The sequence below is a fragment of the Doryrhamphus excisus genome, linkage group LG19, assembly GCF_037039965.1.
Source record: "Doryrhamphus excisus strain RoL-2023G ecotype Guam linkage group LG19, RoL_Dexc_Guam_v1.1, whole genome shotgun sequence".
In the NCBI taxonomy this organism is placed as follows: Eukaryota; Metazoa; Chordata; class Actinopteri; order Syngnathiformes; family Syngnathidae; genus Doryrhamphus; species Doryrhamphus excisus.
Window position 1 is genome coordinate 15,218,659 of NC_136375.1, and position 20,172 is coordinate 15,238,830.

Sequence of the window (20,172 nt, forward strand, 5' to 3'; positions counted from 1 at the left end):
TTTCTGTATTTCCTCGGTCCTTATGGAGTAGCTGAAAAATCAACACTTTCATTATTTATATTATTATTATTAATTTAAATTTTGTTTTTATGTAATTGATCTATTTACTTTTTATTTATTTTTTTACTTCATTATTTACTCTTAAAATACATAATGTTTTTATTTCTGAATTTTTTATTATTTTTTACTTATTGTAATGAGTAATCTTATGTTATGATATCTTTATAATTTATTTTATTCACTAATCTATTAATTGACCTATTCACTCATTTGTGTTTACTTACTAATAATTTTTGAATGGACTGATTTTGACATCAGGCCTCACAGCTATGAGACCCGAGTTCGATTCCACCCTTGGCCATCTCTGTGTGTCGTTTGCATGTTCTCCCTGTGTATGCGTGGGTTTTCTCCGGGTACTCCGGTTTCCTCCCACATTCCAAAAACATGCTAGGTTAATTAGCCACTCCAAATTGTCCATAGGTATGTATGTGAGTGTGAATGGTTGTTTGTCTATATGTGCCCTGTGATTGGCTGGCCACCACTCTGGCACAAAGACAGCTGGGATAGGCTCCAGCACCCCCCGTGACCCTTGTGAGGAAAAGCGGTAGAAAATGAATTAATGTATATATTTACACTTATTTTGAACAGCACCTGCCACTTTTATATGTATATTGTTATTCCTTGTTTTGCAACTATGGTGCATTCATGGTTCATGGTTTTGTAGCACAGTGTGAGTGTCCCCTACCTCATGGGGTGCAGGTCAAACATGGGGGGCTGCAACTCGGCCAACTCGATGGACGTGATGCCCACGGCCCAGATGTCACACAGCTGGTTGTAGCCGCCGTTCTTCTCCACCGCCGCCACTTCCGGAGCCATCCTGCACCACCAGGAATGACGTCATGGAAGGCCCACTGAACGTGGCGCCTAAACCTCGTGTGAGACAGCGACGTACTCACCAGTAAGGCGTCCCGATGAAGGATTTTCTTTTGGCAATGGTGGCTGTTATTTTTGCCGCCACGCCAAAGTCAGCTGCAGCGAGGACACCAAAAGGGGAAGAGTCACGTGATGACGAAAGAGAACCTTCAGGAAGAGCGAGAGCCGCTTACCTAACTTCACGTCTCCGTCGTTTGTCAGAAGTATGTTGGCGCCCTGCAAACAAACACGCATGTGGTTATTTCAAAATAAAACACCCGTTTCATCGCAACGCGTTCTCAGAACCATCCGGCACGGTCAAAGCCTCATCACGTAGGTGATCCGGCGCTGCTCTGCCACTCATGAGAGAGGAAACAGGAAGTGCTCTGCGTGTAAGAGCATCCCTGACTCTCTCATGTAGACGGGGGTGAGCTCGAACCTTAGGGGCGCGGTCATGGCCAGCAAATGTTTGACCTTTTTTCACGTTGCCAAGGTACGCGTTCAGCCTGATACTCAGCTCTCCGATGGGCCGCCCGAGGACCAATTCATTAACATTTTTGAAGCAGATTCCCAAAAACAGCAGCGTAGGTGCAGATTCTAGAAGATCTAGAAAGCTGTATACGGGGGTTGTTGTGTGTAACTGCTCTATAGGAGTCCACAAAGGGTCGAAAAATAAGCACAATAGGTCGCCTTTAAATACAACAAAGTACTTCTGTCATATCCAGTCCAGGGTGTACCCCACCTCTTGCCCAATGACAGCTGGGATAGGCTCCAGCACCACCCTAGTGAGGATAAGCTGCATAGAAAATGGATGCATGGACTTCTGTCATATAGAGGATCTTTGACTGGCGTTTTTGGCAGTAGGTCCTTAAATAAAACTAAATGCTTCCGTCATACATAGCGGGTCTTTGACCAGCATTGGTCATGTGACAAAGGATCTTTGATCAGCGTAAAGACACTGTACTGCTGGTGTTAATTTAGGACTTTGCATTGAAAAGAAGGAGGATCTTAGCTTTTCTTACAATGCGCCCCCCCCCCCACCCCCCTGACCCAATCTGTCCCGTGACGTACCTTGATGTCTCGGTGCATCTTGCCTTTGATGTGCAGGTATCCCAACCCCTGCAAAGCATACCAACTAACTGTGATTAACTGTGTGATTAACTGTTGATTAAATGATTCTAAACACTGGCTCACCTGTAGGGTCTCCCGGCAGACGTACGCGATCTGCATCTCTGACAGAGGACCCGTCACTGCAACACCAAGAACGTTATTGTGCAGGGATGTGGGGGGGGGGTTTACAGTTTACAGTTCAATGTGATGAGATGTTCACCGTGATAAATGTCCTGCAGGGATCCGCCGCCGCAGTACTCCATACATATCCAAAGCTTCTCTCGGCTGGAAAGAGCAGAGAAGTTCATGCGTTTAGTTGAATTATTACCAAGTACAATGAGACCCTGGTGGTCCCAGATGGGGACGGAGTGGGCGGATTCACGTAAGACTGCGTTTAAAACGAGTCGAGTTGCGTGCTGTGAAGGTATTTGCTCAATTTTGCTAGCTAAAGATAAAAACAAACACATAGTCTCACAAATACAAAGGATACTTATACACACACATATACAGGGTGCTTTTTTTTGCAGCTGCGCTGTAATAAGACCCGCTTACTTGTAGGCATACAGGGACTGCAGATAAGCCCGCACGTCTGTATTAAGTATTGTTGTCAGGAATAAACAATCTGGTTCTCATTTTATGATTTGGTTCTTTAAGATTTTCTAATCCTCTATTTGAAAAACCCACTTAGAGTCCTCAGGGGAAGGATTTCTACAGCTGGTGTCACGCCGTGCTTGGCGGCGGCGACAATGAGTCTGTCATGCGGCGTGTCTACCGCATCAAGACAATACAGGTTAAACCGGCTGGATGTTGGGAGGCAGCCTCGCCACTTCCTCTCCGCCACAAAACACAGCCCAAGCGAGGAGCCTTGTGGTTGAGTGCGAGTCATACTTTAGACGCTGTGTGTGGGGTGGGTGGGGGGGGGGTGTTAGCAATAACAGGTGTCATGTGACTATCTGCCACTGGCTCTTGTAAAAGCAAAGTGGGAATGCACACGCGGGTGCAGCAGTCTTACCAGAGGTAGCTCCCAAAGTAGGCCACGATGTTGTGGTGCATGCATTCCTTCACCATGAAGATTTCCTGCTGGATGATGGAAAAGTCATCGCCTGGAAAGAGAGTTGGGGTTAGAGAGGAGGCACACGGAAAACAAAGTAGAGCGCCATTTTTTTTTTAGAGTCTTCCAGTTGTCCCTCGACACGTCGCAGTTCATAGATGTCTTTTCAAAAAGTAACATTGACTGCCAAAGACGTGTATGGATTAGGGATCGACTGATATGGGTTTTTTTTTTTTCGGGTCGATGCCGATACCGATTTTTTCCCCATCACGCTTACCCGATGGCTGATTTTGCTTGGCCTGATATTTGTGGCTGATACTGCTTTTGTCCCTCAATTTACATTAAAAACATTCATTCATTCATTCATTTTCTACCGCTTTTCCTCACGAGGGTCGCGGGGGTGCTGGAGCCTATCCCAGCTGTCTTGGGGCAAGAGGCAGGGTACACCCTGGACTGGTGGCCAGCCAATCACAGAGCACATATAGACAAACAACCATTCACACTCACATTCATACCTATGGACAATTTCGAGTCGCCAATTAACCTAGCATGTTTTGGCGTCATTAGGCCTATTTTAAAATGTACTTAAGCCCCCCTAAATAATTTTTTCTTGATTTAAAAAAATAATAAAAAATTCCAATCACAGGGCACATATTATAAAGTCAAAATATTATGAAAAATTTGAAATCGAAAAAAAAAATCAAAAAAAACAGCAAAGTTGAGAGTAATAGTAGGCTTGTTAAGGATGAGATATTTACAAAATATCTACGTTACCTTTTATTTTATTTTTTACTATGTGGCCCTCGCTGGACAAAGGTTTGAACACGCCTACGTTAAACCTTTCCTCTCCGGCTCAAACCTCCAGACAATCACCCAGAACGTGAAACATCATGGTGGAGAGTGTGACCTGGTCTCCACCTCTCCAACATACCAAAACAGCCAAAAAAGAAAAAGCAAAGAAGCCAGCCAGCTGCTTCCAATTGTGCAGGAAGGTGCTCCTGCCATTGATTAGTGCGAGGTTAGAACGCAACAAAGTCCACGTCCGCGCTTGTACTCCTTTTTTCCTTGGAGAAGCAAGACAAAAACCTCGTGTAGCGCTAGTTACGTGTCAGCCAACGCAGGAAGGCAAACACCGGCTTCCCTCACCATGTGAACTCAGCCGTGATGCATTCACAGTCTTACCAGTATTGGGCACGTTACGTTAAAAAAAGTAATTAGTTACAGTTACTAGTTACTTCTCAAAAAGAGTTACTCCACTACAAATCCTAGCCAATCCTCATTGATTATGTGGTTATATCACCCCCCTTCCCTTGTCACTCTGCAACACTCTCACTGCGCTGCAGATTAGCTACAAAGTAAGTCGGTGATATATTTTTATTTTGACTATTTTGTCAAAAATAGTAACGGCGTTATGCTGACAGTAAAAGTAATTAGTTAGATTACCCTTTACTGAAAAAGTAACGGCATTAGTAACGTTGAGAGATGATGGCCAGGAATCAGTAACTCCAACCACTTCTGCCTGATGCTTGCCTCTTTAAGAACACTAAACATAATGATCTTTCCTTTACACCGGAAAAAAGTGTAAAATAACCGTTATTTTAAACGCTGTTATTCCCCTCACTGGGTCTTATACAAGTGGGATATTTTTAAGTCTTTTCAGAAATGTTCGATTTCCTTACTTGGGTGGGGTGGGAGGTGGGGGGGGGATACATTTGAGTATTGCAAAGGGAGGCTTTAACTTGACTTTGTTCCCTCAGCCCTGTTGAGTGACTTCTCTCATCTCATTTGCATATCATGACATCACCAGGCTCAATAATAATAATCATAACTCCACCATACCCAATAACCAACAGGCTCATCAAAATGTCTGATCCACTTGTCATACACTTCCTCGTCTCTCACGCCAACAAAACCCATCAACATTGTCGTCATTTACTCGGCATACTGATCACCACTGCTGTTTTCGACGCTATTAGAAGTCTATTAGTTCCACAGTTGTTTGTTTTTGCACCTCAAGCTAGCTAAACTCCTTAACTTTGCATAGAAACACACCCAAGTGTTGCTCCATGAAAGTCATGGCCGCCATCTTCTGGTGTAAAACAGTATCAACTAATCCATCCATCTTCTATGCCGATTGGAGCCTATCCCGGCTGACTCCGGGCGAGATGCGGGGCACACCTTGAGGAACGGCGCCCCAGGACTCGCATCCGAGCATCATCTATCAGGCCGTGATGTCGGCCAGGATGAAGGGAACGCCCTGATAGCCTGGGAGCCCACAGCTGAGAGCCATACCGCCCCCCCCCCCCCTCCCTCTCTATGGCGAGCCCGGTCTCATCCCGGGTTGGGCCGCGCACCACGCCCTTTTGTGATCCTGCTAGTATTATACGCTTGTCTCAAAGATTAAGCCATGCAAGTCCAACTACACACGGACTTGTAAGAGGGGGGAGGGTTTGGAGCATGCAGACACGTTCAGTGCAGAACGAACGTTGGTTGTGTCGGACGGGCGTCAGTCAGCTGCATGTGCACGTCAGAAGGCAGCGGATGCGGATGTAGGGACCCAGCAGAGGAGGATAAACCTGCTTTTCCTTGAGGTTTTCAGTGTACCGTATCACGTAGGAAGACTAGAAATAAATGCATTGTACATGTTGTAGTAAAACAAGCATTGTTTGCCTTGATATAAGCTAGGAAAATTAATTTCACACACAAGTAGCTCTTGAACATTTTCATTTTGTGAAAGTATTTCACAAGAACAAACTTGGTATCGGCCGATTTCACTCATGAATTATCAGTATCAGTGAATTTTTATACTTTATATTTTTTAGAATGTGCTGTAGGCCGAAATTGGCCACCGGGCCACACTTTTGACACCCCTGCACGAGACAAGTGGAGCACATTGGGTCACTATTCAGATGTAAAACACACACACACACAAACTTGCAGTGCTTAGCAAAATTCCATGTTTTTTTTGGCCCGGAGTCCATGCTGACAGCAAGCCGAGCAGGCCACAAACATTTGGGAAGCTAATTCAAGTGACTTGACTCGAAAAAATAAAAAACATGTCCCATTGCCCACAGCGGTCGCTTCTCAGGGCGCCAAACTTGTGAAGCCACTTCCTCTGCGACTGCTTCACTTCTTGTCTCAAAACCTCTAATACGAGAACAATGTTTTTTGTTTTTTTTTTTAAAAAAAAGGAAATAAAAGGAGTTTTGACAGCTTCGGGCTCCAGATGATCAGCACAAGAGCTGCTGCTGTTGTTTGTTAGCCGGAGGGCTCGGCCACTCCTTCCTGCTTGTCGTCTTTTACCTCATGCCAACATCACGTCTGCCGGTCAAACCAGTTTGATATTGCAGCGCAGCGCGGAGCTGTTGATGCAAAAGGTGCGACTCTACAACACGGGTCAGCTGACAGACTCCTTGCTTGGGGGCTCGATGACAGCGTGAACAAGGAGGCGCGGGGCGGAGCCGCTGAGATGGTGGAATTGGGAGCACAGTTTACCTTTTTTTTTTTTTTAGCGCGCAGACCTCACAGCTAGGAGGCCAGGGTTCAATTCCACCCTCGGCCATCTCTGTGTGGAGTTTGCATGTTCTCCCCGTGCATGCGTGGGTTTTCTCCGGGTACTCCGGTTTCCTCTCACATTCCAAAAAACTCCAAATTGTCCATAGTTATGAATGTGAGTGTGAATGGTTGTTTGTCTATATGTGCCCTGTGATTGGCTGGCGACCAGTCCAGGGTGTACCCTGCCTCTCGCCTGAAGACAGCTGGGATAGGCTCCAGCACCCCCCGCGTCCCTCATGAGGAAAAGCGGTAGAAAATGAATGAATGAAGTTCAACTATTTGGAAAATTAAAAAAACAGGCAAAAAGACCAAATAAATGCATTGTGAAATAGAAAATCTTAGATAATTTTGAAAGAATAAAGTCCAAATATTATGAAAATAACGTTATCATGAGAAGAAATTTACAAAAACAAAGTTCAACTATGGCATGGCGGTCGAGTGGTTAGCGCACAGACCTCACAGCTAGGAGACCAGGGTTCAATTCCACCCTCGGTTTCCTCCCACATTCCAAAAAACATGCTAGGTTAATTAGCCACTCTAAATTGTCCATAGGTATGAATGTGAGTGTGAATGGTTGTTTGTCTATATGTGCCCTGTGATTGGCTGGGTGTACCCCGCCTCTCGCCCCAAAACAGCTGGGATAGGCTCCAGCACCCCCGCGACCCTCATGAGGAAAAGCAGTAGAAAGTGAATGAATGAATGAAGCCGAACAGCCAAAAGGACCAAATAAATGCAAAATCTTAGATAATTTTAAAAGAATAAAGTCCAAATATTATGAAAATAACGTCATCATGAGAAGAAAATTTACAAACAGGAAGTTCAACTATTTGGAAAATTAAAAAAACAGCCAAAAATACAAAATAAATGTATTGTGAAATAGAAAAGCCGAGCAGTGGATACCAGCATGTTATACATCAGTGACTTAGGTGACTTAGTATTTAGGGCTTGTGTCACAAGTGAACAACGGCAATGGAAGAGACAAAAAGGGAGGGATCGGGGCCTCCCCCTGTTACATGGGCGCGTATGAATGAAAGAGAAAGCGTGCGTGTGGAGCTAAATCTCTTACTTGACTCCCTTGACATGCGGCTGAGCTCCAGCGGTTCGATGGTGCCGTTAAGCCTGTTAAATCCCACTAAGCTGCATCGCCGCGACGATGATTCCGACAGAAGGCCGACATGGGCCCAAGGGACGGGGCGGGGCGGGACGGGACGGGGACAGGCATGGCTAAAATGTCTTACCTGCTTCCAGCTTGATGATCTTGACCGCCGTCATCTCGCCGGTTTGTATGTTGCGAGCCTGCAAAACACAAAACCAAATGTGATGCTCTGTGATCGATTACACCTGTCTGCTGAAAAGACGCATGGGCAAAAAGAGACCTGTGAGGGTTAAATAAGGTTGAAAAGCATGACATAATGGCGGCCCCCGTGGGAAACACTTGTGCCAGATGACGGCCAATGTCGCCACAAAGAGTGGATCAATCCATGTTTAAGTAGGCCGGTTTTCCAGATTCAGGCCAAGACGGGATGCTCGCTAATCCACGGGGCCCGCCGAAGCCAAGCGACAAGGGGGCCAAATGGTGCGGCAACAATGAAAATTGCGGCGTCGACATTCACGCGGCCGAAACGATGACACGTAACACGTATATGTTCGGTGCGGCGTGGAGGCGAGGGGAGGAATGGGGCCACGGGGTTCAGGGGCAGGCCACTCCAGGTGGGGTGAGACACACGTTGAGACAAATTGATGTGACTGGGGGCCGGGGGGGGGGGGGGCTTTGCATGGAAAGGATCGGGAGGAGGGAGGAGTGGGGTGTGACTGTTTATCTGGATAAACAAGGACGATCTCCCAACAATAAAACTGTTGGGGGGTGGGGGCAATCTCAGTTTTTGTACAAAAAAAAAAACAATAGATACAGTAGTACTTCGGTTGTCACGTTTTGCGGAAGGTCCACCTGTCACTGGGGAGCAGCATATCCAGTTCCTGGACTATCAGCATTGGCATCCCCCAGGGGTGTGTCCTCTCCCCTCTGCTGTTGTCCTTATATACAAATAACTGCAAATCCTCAATTTCTGGTAACTTACCTCGCAACCTAATTTTCACTTTCTAATATTGCCACTTTATGCTACTAAAATTACGTTATTTTTCCAACAATATTACATTATTACATCCGAGGCCTAGCCACAGTTTGACACTGGAACAGATCATTTCCATTTACATTGCGTCAGTGGTCAAGCAGAATTGTGTGAGTTGATTTATAATCCATATTGAGGTGACATTTTGTTGGTCATGTGATGTGATGTGAGGTGCTGGTTCTTCTACTGTACCTTGTAAACATCTCCATAGGTTCCGCTTCCCACCCTCTGAATGAGCTCAAAGTCATGCTGAGGGTTCCTCCTTTGGATCTCACCACTTGGCCGGGCAAACATGTCCATAGTAAATCCGGATCAGCCTTTATTACATTTAGGTCTCAGTGGTTCCGAGGACCGAAGATGCTGACTTTATTCAGAAGGTTCTTGCTGGAGGTGCTCCATGACCTGGTGATGGACAAGATTAGTTTCATGATCACTCCAACTGCTAAAGTTGTTCTCGTTCCCAATTGAGTTAACTAACGGAAAGATGCTAAAAAAGCAGCTTGACTCTAGCAACACTTGCTTTGGCACCCTCCAGGAAATAGCCGCATCCAAGTCAAGCATTACTTTGAACGGAGGGGGAGCTAGCGTTAGCATAATGCTAGCTAGCAAACTTAGCTAGTAGTCCAAACAAGGGCTGCTATTCTTACCGTTTGCGACACAAGCAGCCTGGGCGTCAAAACCGGGCATTTTAAACACTCCAGCGGGTGTTTAAGTGTGCAATGGCGTCGAATGATATGAAAAAGAGAGTTAAAAAGCGTCCTCTTTTGTTATCGATGAAAGTGTGCGTTAGGAAAGTTGAGGCGGCTCTCCTCTTCGGGGGGAAGCAGCCGCGTTCTGGCTTATTTTTTACGACATGTCATCCTCATTAGGGGGTAGATTCAGAGAAGAGTCGTCGTGATCCAAAAAATAGCGATTAGAACAGACTCCATGCGTTGGTTAAAAAGAGCTAAAAAAGCGAAGAAAAGCAAACAGACTGTTGCTGATAATCTCCGCAGACTTTCAGACAGGATCCAGGTGGTGCATTCAAGGGAGCCACGTCAAAATGTATCCGAGTAAAAAACATTAGAATACACTCTTGGGAAAAAAAATATTAAGACAATTTTAGAATCAATAGCAAGTTTCTGATTATAATATAGTACATGAAGTGGACATTTGTATTTTTGGAGTTCAAATTTTATGGCTGCTTTATTCATTGTCACATTTACGACGGTCCGTAATGCTACCATGCATTCCACGTTCCCTTGTCGACACTGCCCCCTATGGTTGGAATGTACAAATGCAATGAATGCATTAACGCAATAAAAAGACTCTAATATATATTTCTTATATTTTATATTTATATTTAAGTATGTTTTTCCCTATCATATACAGCGAACAACTCTTCCTCGGTATCTACTAATCAAACACCGGCGCCCCCTGGTGGCCACTTCTACCTCCACCACCATCCTCATCATCCTCATCCTCCTCCTCCTCCTGCAATGCGAGCATCGCTGAAGAAGGCTTCACCCAGAAGGCGCATCCTCCCTCCCACAGCCACCCATGACTGCCGACTAGGGTGGTGCACTTAGCGGACAAACAGAGAGGGATTCTTGTTGGTTTTTTTTTTTGTTGTTGTTGTTGCAAGAGCGTTATGGCGAAACACCGCAAAGACAGGGACAGCTGGGGTGAGTGTACGTACGGCATCTTTAATTCAATATACGTCATTTTAAGGTGTGTGCGTGTCGTTGTTGTTGATGATGGGTGTCGGGGGGGGTCTCATTGACTTTGATATGAGCCTCCACCATCACTGTTTGTGCTGCATCAGCAGATGACGTTTATTTAAAGACAAAAAATTACGACGTTAAAGGCCCCCATCGTCCCCCATTGAGGCGTCCGTAATAAATGTGGTTTTGATCACGTGCAATTATGTAATTCTGCAGCAGTAAATAGCTCACAATCATCCTCATTATCCGCATCCACATTGTGTGAAAATAATAACCTGTGATAGTGGAATTGTATTATGAAAGCAGGATTGGCTCATGAATAATAGTGATAAAATGGGGTGGAGTGGGGGGGGGTCTGACCCACTTAAAGGCAGCCAGCGCCCGGGTGAGGCCTTTTTTTTTGCGAGAGAAGCCTCTGCATCCCTCCTCCTCCTCCTCCATCTGTCACGGGTGGGCTCGCCTTGCAAAACTGCAAAATCATTATCATTATCATGGCGGGGAAGATCTAGAATCAAACATTCCGTTATGTTAATAATAAGCGACTGATTTGTGTGAGAGCTTGTTTCCATGGTCACCACCGGAGCACACCTCCATCATCATGGCGCGAACGATTTTTTGTGTACATTCACACAAAAAAAACATTTGATGCAAATCTGGGTTAAAAATGCGACCACATGACCTCAGTTGCTTCTTTTTTGTTGTTTTAAGTGACATAAAGATGTTCCCCCCATATCAGAATAGAAATGGTAGTGTCCTGTTGAAACCAGGAAGTAGCATTATAGCTAACCAGACTAGCACAGGCAACCAAAACCCCGATAAATGAATAATTTACCCTCGACAGGGTGCATATGATAGAATCCCATTCCACAAAACAGAAAGTAGCCAACACAAAGAAAAACAACAATTAGATAAATAAAACACCCCCTCATCAGAATGCACACGGTGGAATCTGGTTAGTCCCATCCTATCGTCTTACGTCGTTTTTTTTTCAAACCAGGACGTACCCGATTATCTCACAAAACTACAACGGACAACAAAATAAATTTGATTAAGGTTTTTTTTGCAACTTTACTGATAAATGAAAGTCCCCCCATGTCAGAATGTACATGGTAGAGTCCCATTCTAGCATCTTATGTTGGCATCCACAAAACAGGAAGTAGCTGGGTATCACAAACTAGCACAGACAACAAAACCATTGATAAAGGGGGTGTTTTTCCGGTTTGACTGATAAACGGAAAGGCTTCCCCCAGGTCAGAATGCACATGGTAGAGTCCGATTCGCCCCGTCTCACAAACCGGAAGTAGCTGGCGAGCTCACCAACACAGAAACATTTTATGTTCCTGTAATTCTGCTTATATTGTTTTGTCAAAATGAAAGTCCCCCACGTCAGAATGTACATGGTAGAGTCGTATTTGTCCCATCCTCGCATCTTATGTTGGCTTCCACAAACCAGGAAGTAGCTGGGTATCACAAACTAGCACAGACAACAAAACCATTGATAAAGGGGGTGTTTTTCCGGTTTGACTGATAAACGGAAAGGCTTCTCCCAGGTCAGAATGCACATGGTAGAGTCCGATTCGCCCCGTCTCACAAACCGGAAGTAGCTGGCGAGCTCACCAACACAGAAACATTTTATGTTCCTGTAATTATGCTTATATTGTTTTGTCAAAATGAAAGTTCCCCCATGTCAGAATATACATGGTATAGTCGTATTTGTCCCATGCTAGCATCTTATGTTGGCGTCCACAAACCAGGAAGTAGCTGGGTATCACAAACTAGCACAGACAACAAAAACAATGAGAAAGGGGGTGTTTTTCCCAGTTTGACTGATAAACGGAAAGGCTACCCCCAGGTCTAAACGGAATGGCTTCCCCCAGGTCAGAATGCACATGGTAGAGTCCGATTCGTCCCGTCTCACAAACCGGAAGTCGCCAGCGAGCTAGCGAGCTCACCAACGCAGAAACATTTTATGTTCCTGTAATTCTGCTTATATTGTTTTGTACAATTGAAGTTTGTAATAAAATGTTTAACCTTAAAAAAGCAGAAACAAAAGCACCAATTTGATAGTTTTTCTTTTTTTTTTGGCGTTTGGCTAATGAATGAAAGGTGAACCAGGAAGTAGCCGGCTCGTCCACTTCACTAGCAGAAACCAAAACAACAATTTGGTAGAACGTTTTTTTTGTTGTTGTTTGTTTTGCTGTTTGAGTGATCATGGTTTCTGAGTCGTATGACAATTATTTTAATTATAAATAATTCTAGTTATTTATATAGTATATTTATATAGTATATATGGACAATATCTAGTGGCCAATGAAGCTAACATGTTTTTGGAATATGGGAGGAAACTGGCCGGGGAGTGAATCGAACCCAGGTCTTCTCTATCATAATTTATATAAATGATATAATTCCACATACATGATTAAGTGAAAATATATGAATAAAAGAAATCTACAATGTAAATAGTACATTGTAGTACTTCATAAATGAATAATACATTGTACACCCTGCTGATTGCCGTCTTTGGTCCTATAGTTGCGTTCTACCTAATAATAGACACGTTTCCCCCATAACGGCAGGGTCCCTCGGTGACAAGAATGTCTACGACTGGAGTTCCGAGGAGGAGGAGTCGGACGGGCGGGCGCGGCCCATCCAGGTTCTGCTAGTGAAAGACGATCACACCTTCGAACTGGACGAGGCGGCGCTGAGTCGCATCCTGCTGGCCGAGGAGGTCCGGGACCGTGAGGTGGTGGCCATCTCCGTGGCCGGAGCGTTCCGTAAGGGGAAGTCCTTCCTGATGGACTTCATGCTGCGTTACATGTACAACCATGTGAGTACCAGATCTTCTTGTACTTTGCTGTTAGGAGAACGCAAACAACACGCTAATTGTAACTCACCACCCGCAGGCGCGCCAAGACTGGCTCGGTCTGGCGGACGAGCCCCTGACCGGCTTCTCCTGGAGGGGGGGCTCAGAGAGGGAGACCACCGGGATCCAGATCTGGAGTGAGGTCTTTCTGGTGGACCGACCTGATGGAACAAAGGTCAAATCTGAGTTATTGTTATTGTTGGGATTTTAAACGTCTCCAGAAATGTTTGACAACGTTGACCTTTGTGTTCAATACCCACACAGGTGGCGGTGTTGCTCATGGACACACAAGGCACCTTTGACAGCCAGTCCACACTGAGGGACTCGGCCACCGTCTTTGCCCTCAGCACCATGATCAGCTCCATGCAGGTTGTGCACAGAAGCTAGCATAAAGGTAGCGTACGTCGAAGGGCCTTTTCTCCGCATGCTGACGACGACTACTCCTGTTTAGGTTTACAACATCTCACAGAACGTCCAAGAGGATGACCTTCAGCACCTGCAGGTAATTTCAAAACATCTCCCAAAATTCATTTGATGGATTCATCCGCCGAGTGAATACATCAAAAAAGCCAAACAGAATTAAAAGTTGGTGTAATTTTTGGAAAATTTGATTGGGAAAAACATGTAATATTATGGAAATAAAGTCATAATATCATGAAAAAAATTCTGAGAGGAAAATTGCAATTGTTTTACAAAAATGTGTACCAAAAAAAATATCCAAAATGTCCAAATATGCAGAGAAAATGTGCATTTTATGATAAAAAAATAATCAAAATAAGTTGTAATATTATGGGAAAATATAAAGCAAATTACAATTGTAATTATTGGGAGAAAATTACAATATTATGGGGAAAAAATGCAAAAATGGGGGAAAATGGCTGTAATTTTATAGAATAAATCTAAATATTAAGTGAAATAATTCACAGTTTCATGAGAAAAAAGTCATAATTTAAGAAGATAAAATACAAAGATAAACTACAGTTGTAATTTTGGGGGGGATGATAATATTATGGGAATAGTTATAATATTATGGGAAAAAATGAAGGAAAGTTGGAAAAGAAAATGTGGTAAAAACAGCTGTAATTTTAGACAATAAGTAAAAATATTAAGAGAAAAAAATAGTCATAATTTGAGAAAATTAAATATAAAAATAAATTAAATACAGTTGTAATTTTGGGGGGGATGATAACATTATGGGAAGAGTCATAATGTTGTGGAAAAAATGAAGGAAAGTTGGAAAAGAAAATGGGGAAAAACAGCTGTAATTTTATACAATAAATAAAAAATATTAAGAGAAAAAAATAGTCCTAATTTAAGAAAATGAAATATAAAAATAAAGTAAAACACAGTTGTAATTTTTTTTGGGGGGGGGGGGTGATTATGGGAATAGTCATAATGTCATGGAAAAAAAATAAAGAAAGTTGGAAAAGAAAATGGGGAAAAACAGCTGTATTTTTAGACAATACATATAAATATTAAGAGGAAAAAAATCACAGATTTATGAGAAAAAAATGTTGTGAAGTTATAATTTAAGAAGATGAAATATTTTGGTGAGAAAAAACGTGAAAAAAATGAGATGTTCCTTTTGCTTGGACATGGCTGACATGGCCAAGACATTCCCCCCTCCTGTAATGCCACTTTGAGCCTGAGAGGGCAGCAGTGAGGCTCACGCGATCCGCTCGGTTTTGTCCTTGTGGAAGTATGCTGCCCCCTGCTGCTTTGCAAGTCCAATGCAGGCATGTGGCGCAGGAATAACATGCTTTACGTTAGAGTTGTAACCATGAGATCTTTGTCACGTGACTTTGCCTCAGCTGTTCACGGAATACGGCCGACTGGCGATGGAGGAGACGTTTCTCAAACCTTTTCAGGTACTTTGCATCGTTGTCTTAAGTGATGAGTTAAAAAAAATTGAGGGGGGGCACAGTGACATGCTTGCATTTCTTTCCCAGTCCATGATATTCCTCATCCGAGATTGGAGTTTCCCCTACGAGTTTCCATACGGGCAGGAAGGAGGCATGAAATTCCTGGAAAAGAGACTGAAGGTCAGTCGGGGGTCATATAGTGTCGGTGGGAAGCGGAGCGCGGGAACCTTTAAAAGTGTCTTTTTTCCTTTTAGATCTCGGAGAACCAGCACGAGGAGCTGCAGAATGTCCGCAAGCACATCCACTCGTGCTTCACCAACATCTCCTGCTTCCTGATGCCTCACCCGGGTCTCAAGGTGGCCACCAACCCGCACTTTGACGGACGGATTAAAGGTACATTTTCAACCACTTCCTTCCTGTTGGAATTCTGGAATGCCGGAATGAGTTCTTCCACGTGCCTGCAGAGATCGACACCGAGTTCACCAGCAACTTAGAGCTTCTGGTCCCGTGGCTCCTCAGTCCAGACAACATCGACGTGAAGGAGATCAACGGGAGCAAAATCACCTGCCGAGGCCTGCTGGAGTACTTCAAGGTGCCGAATCACCGGATCCTCGTCCTGATCCCATCCTCAGGTGGCTGCACTAAAAGGTTTTTTATGTGTTTTTTCTATGTGTGTAGGCCTACATCAAGATTTACCAGGGCGAAGAGCTGCCACATCCCAAATCCATGCTGCAGGTAACATAACGCCCGCGTCCGTACGGTGTGACGTCATGACAACGAGACCAGCTGTGGTGTTTCTCATCAGGCGACGGCCGAGGCCAACAACCTGGCAGCCGTGGCGGCCGCCAAGGATCTGTACAACAAGAAAATGGAGGAGGTGGGTCCGAGTCCGGGAGCGCGTTGTACGTGTTTTTATTATTAAGAGTGGGTTCGTTCCTGGCAGGTGTGCGGAGGCGACCGCCCCTTCCTGGCGCCCAGCGAGCTGCAGGCCCGCCACGCCGTGATCCGCGAGGAGGCGCTGCAGGTGTTCCGCGGCGTCAAGAAGATGGGCGGCGAGGAGTTCAGCCGCCGTTACCTGCAGCAGCTGGAGGGCGAGGTGGACGAGGTGTTCGTTCAGTACATCAAGCACAATGACTCCAAAAACATTTTCCATGCCGCCCGCACGCCGGCCACGCTCTTCGTGGTCATCTTTGTCATGTACGTGGCGGCGGGCATTACGGGCTTTGTGGGCGTGGACATCATCGCCAGCCTGTGCAACATGGTCTTGGGCCTGGCGCTCATCACGCTCTGCACCTGGGCCTACATCCGCTACTCGGGCGAGTACAGGGAGCTGGGGGCCGTCATCGACCAGGTGGCCGGAGCCCTGTGGGACCAGGTCAGTCCCGCTTTTGTCCCGTCCGCCATCCCATCCGTCACCAGATGTCAACATGTCTTCCTTTACTATCTAAAAATGCTTGTAGCTTGCCTCTTGCTCCATTGTTTACACTCTGGAGCGGCTGTTAGCTTTGAGCACCCCTTCGTTACCCCGAGCGACCAGACATCCCGTGGAGATACAGAGGAGGATAGGCCGCGTAGCGGGAGTGAACAGCCAAAAAAGACGCTATCAACCATGTTTACCGTCTGTCGTCATGGGCAACGTGAGATGGTAGCGCTAACGGCGCTAACCTAGCTGCATGTCAACCAACCGAAACTCACGCCTGATGGTGGGCGTCATTAGAAATTGGAAACAAATGGGGCTTTCCGTTACGCTCTATTGCTAGCGAGTAAACACAGAAGCAAAGCTTGGGGGGAAGGCATGGAGTTTACAGCTTATACACCCACGCCCATATAAGGAAGCACACCCCTCTGTGACATCACAAAGGAACAGCTTTTACCACGCCTTTTCAAACCAAGCGTTTTGAGCCATCCCTGCTGACTTTATTTCCAAAATGTTTTGACTTTATTCTCATAATATTATATACTTCTATAATATACTTTTATAATTATACTTTTTGTAATTAATATACTTTTACGATTATATAATATTACTTTTTCGTCAAGCTAATCGCCCCAAAATTCAAACTTTCTTCTTTTCATTTCTATTTTATTTTTTTTAACATTTGTACTTGTAATTTTTCTTCATGATTATTTTATTCTGATCATATTTTGCCAATATTCTTGTAAGATTACTACTGGGTTTGTTTTTTTTTTCCTCACAAATTTTTGCAATATTCTTCATGTACATTTTATTCTCATAACATACCTTTTTAATTCTACAAAAATGGCGTTATTAGTTTGTTTTTCCATCATACTAGAACTTACAAAAATAGCATGTTTGTCTTTAATATTGCAACTTTATTATTAATTGCATGATTTTTCCATGTTACATTCTGCTAAAAACAGGACTTTTTCTGGTTAGATGACAACTTTTTCCTTGAAATATTTTGACTTTATTCTCACAAAATTGCAAAAAAAAAATTTATTATTATAAATATATTATAACGAAATATTACAAATTATTATAAATATTGTAGTATGTGCAGTGGGCCAATAAAATGGCCCCCAGGCAGCACTTTGGACACCCGAGGCCCAGTCTAGGTCATGTAATGCAACCCAACAACTAGCTTTTTAGGTAAAAAAAAATTAAAAACGAGGTTATTATTATTGTTATTATTATTATTATTGTCCTACCTGCACCTGCTCTCGAACCTTGACTCCTGATCTGCTCCAGTAGTTCCCGGGCCTCCCTGACCAAGGCTCTTCTTTGCAGCTTATAGATTCATGTAACTCCTAAAGACAAACAAGAGGCATGATGCAGTTACACAAGACGGCCACCAGATGGCAGGCGTCTGCTTGAAATGAGTTCTTACTATTGAGTTCTTATTGTATGTGTTTACTCACCGTGTGTTTGTCTTTTGTGCATCTGCAGGGGAACACCAACGAGGTAAGCCACGTGACTCACATAGAATGCATCCTTCCTTTGACCTCTGACCTCTGACCTGGAACCCCCCTCCCCTTACAGGCACTCCACAAGCTGTACAACGTAGCCGCCAATCACAGGCACTTGTACCAGCACGCTTTCCCCAGGCATCAGGCCGCCGAGGCCGCCGAAGCCGGCGAGGAGCGCGACAAGAAGAAGGACTGAGCAGGCGCGGCGGCGGGCGTGGTCGTTCTCCCTCATCCCGAAAACGACGGGACCGTACACGTACGCCACGTCCGAGCATCTTCACACGTCAGCCGTCGGTCGGCACCCGGAACGGGCCGCCGCGGGAACTGGAAGCAACACGCGTAGAGAAAAAGATCCCGACCCTCATTGGCGTTTTTCTTCTTCTTCTTCTTCTTCCGGAGGAAGTACGTCGTTTATCGTCTTATCGGAACGAAAAAAAACCCACAGTCACCGCTCAACCGTCAACCGTCGTTGGGTTCACCTGCACCGTAGCGTTACTTAATGATGCCTTTGCAAAGATCATTGCCACTGGGTGTTTTTCAATACTTCTATTTGCCCAGTATTCTCGCAACATGACTATTTCCGCAAAAAAAAAAAAATTCCGCAACCTCATTTCCCAACTGCCGTCACTGTCGTAAAATTCCGGCAACTTTCCCGCTAGATTACACCTTTCATATTCGGAATTCTCGGAAAATGACACCTGTCTAATTCCACTTTCTTCTGGTAACCGGGACTTCATTGTTATCATAATTGGACTTTATTCTTATGATAAACATGTAACAGGAGAGTAAAGGTGACTATAGGGGTGTTATGTCATGTCTAGAGGGCTCTAGTCATGTTAAACAGCATATTTAGCAGATGGTAAACAGATTTTTTACATCTTATTTTCTGTTATGTCTACTATACTGGTTAACGGCAGTGTAAAGGTGACTATAGGGGTGTTATTTCATGTCTAGAGAGCTCTAGTCATGTTAAAAAGCCTATTTAGAAGTTGGCAAACATGTTTTCTACGTCACATTTTCTGTTGTTATGTCTACTATAATGGGTAACAGGAGTGTGAAGGTGACTATAGGGGTGTTATTTCATGTCTAGAGGTCTCTAGTCATGTTAAACAGCCTATTTAGTAGATGGTAAACAGAATTTTTTACATCTTATTTTCTGTTATGTCTACTATACTGGGTAACGGCAGTGTAAAGGTGACTATAGGGGTGTTATTTCATGTCTAGAGGGCTCTAGTCATGTTAAACAACCTATTTAGTAGATGGTAAACAGGTTTTCTACGTCTTATTTTCTGTTATGTCTACTATAATGGATAACGGAAGTGTAAAGGTGACTATAGGGGTGTTATTTCATGTCAAGGGGGCTCTAGTCATGTTAAACAGCATATTTAGTAGATGGTAAACAGGTTTTCTACGTCTGATTTTCTGTTATGTCTACTATAATGGATAACAGGAGGGTAAAGGTGACTATAGGGGTGTTATGTCATGTCTAGAGGGCTCTAGTCATATTAAACAGCCTATTTAGTAGATGGTAAACAGTTTTTTTACATCTTATTTTCTGTTATGTCTACTATACTGGATAATGGGAGTGTAAAGGTGACTATAGGGGTGTTATTCCATGTCTTGAGGGCTCTAGTCATGTTAAACAGCCTATTTAGTAGATGGTAAAGAGATTTTTTTACATCTTATTTTCTGTTATGTCTACTATACTGGGTAACAGGAGTGTAAAAGTGACTCTAGGGGTATTATTCCATGTCTAGAGGGCTCTAATATCCTTATAATGCATTGTAAACATTCCATTTATAGATAATTGTATTGTAATTCATTTATCACAGTCAGGTCTGGAACCAATTAACCGTGATGAATGAGGGGTTACTTCACAGGTTATATATGATATTTTATATACAATATAGAGTTTGGGAAATGATTATGGTTTTGTTTGTTATGAAATGGGGCTTTATCTTACTCAATGGGGGCAAATGTGATGAACATAAAGATGAAGCAATGCTGGTAAGAGCCCTTTTAACGGTGTCAATGAAAATCTTTGTAAAGGCTTCAAATG

The 20,172-nt window shown here is 44.0% G+C and overlaps 2 protein-coding genes across 13 annotated transcripts in view; one reads left to right on the forward strand and one right to left on the reverse strand.

The window, feature by feature from the left end:
• The window catches only part of map4k5 (mitogen-activated protein kinase kinase kinase kinase 5), a 31,546-nt gene extending 21,677 nt beyond the window's left edge, over positions 1-9,869 (reverse strand). Inside the window, exons 1-10 of one of the 8 annotated variants that reach the window (XM_058056987.2) lie at positions 9,405-9,869; positions 8,950-9,159; positions 7,867-7,924; positions 3,035-3,125; positions 2,243-2,307; positions 2,107-2,162; positions 1,984-2,031; positions 1,107-1,149; positions 957-1,029; positions 746-877 (exon numbers count right to left, since the gene is read on the reverse strand). In XM_058056987.2, coding sequence (XP_057912970.2) covers positions 746-877; positions 957-1,029; positions 1,107-1,149; positions 1,984-2,031; positions 2,107-2,162; positions 2,243-2,307; positions 3,035-3,125; positions 7,867-7,924; positions 8,950-9,057 — 674 coding nt within the window. In that variant the 5' untranslated portion in view covers positions 9,058-9,159; positions 9,405-9,869. The remainder of the gene's footprint in view (positions 1-745; positions 878-956; positions 1,030-1,106; positions 1,150-1,983; positions 2,032-2,106; positions 2,163-2,242; positions 2,308-3,034; positions 3,126-7,866; positions 7,925-8,949; positions 9,160-9,404) is intronic. The other 7 variants (XM_058056990.2, XM_058056989.2, XM_058056991.2 and 4 more) reach the window with 7 other exon arrangements.
• A 321-nt stretch (positions 9,870-10,190) lies between these two features.
• atl1 (atlastin GTPase 1) lies at positions 10,191-18,353 on the forward strand. 5 transcript variants are annotated; one of them, XM_058057021.2, is made up of 14 exons: positions 10,192-10,427; positions 13,037-13,287; positions 13,364-13,498; positions 13,588-13,692; positions 13,775-13,825; positions 15,135-15,191; positions 15,273-15,365; positions 15,440-15,578; positions 15,650-15,777; positions 15,864-15,920; positions 15,991-16,062; positions 16,129-16,560; positions 18,094-18,108; positions 18,187-18,353. In XM_058057021.2, the coding sequence occupies exons 1-14, from the start codon at positions 10,388-10,390 to the stop codon at positions 18,307-18,309; spliced, it is 1,698 nt and encodes a 565-aa protein (XP_057913004.2). In that variant the 5' UTR covers positions 10,192-10,387; the 3' UTR covers positions 18,310-18,353. The 5 variants fall into 5 exon arrangements, with proteins under 5 accessions (XP_078655237.1, XP_078655238.1, XP_057913004.2 ...); XM_058057022.2 differs by having other exon boundaries at positions 10,193-10,421; XM_078799111.1 differs by having other exon boundaries at positions 10,191-10,427; positions 15,135-15,365.
• Positions 18,354-20,172: the final 1,819 nt, after the last annotated feature.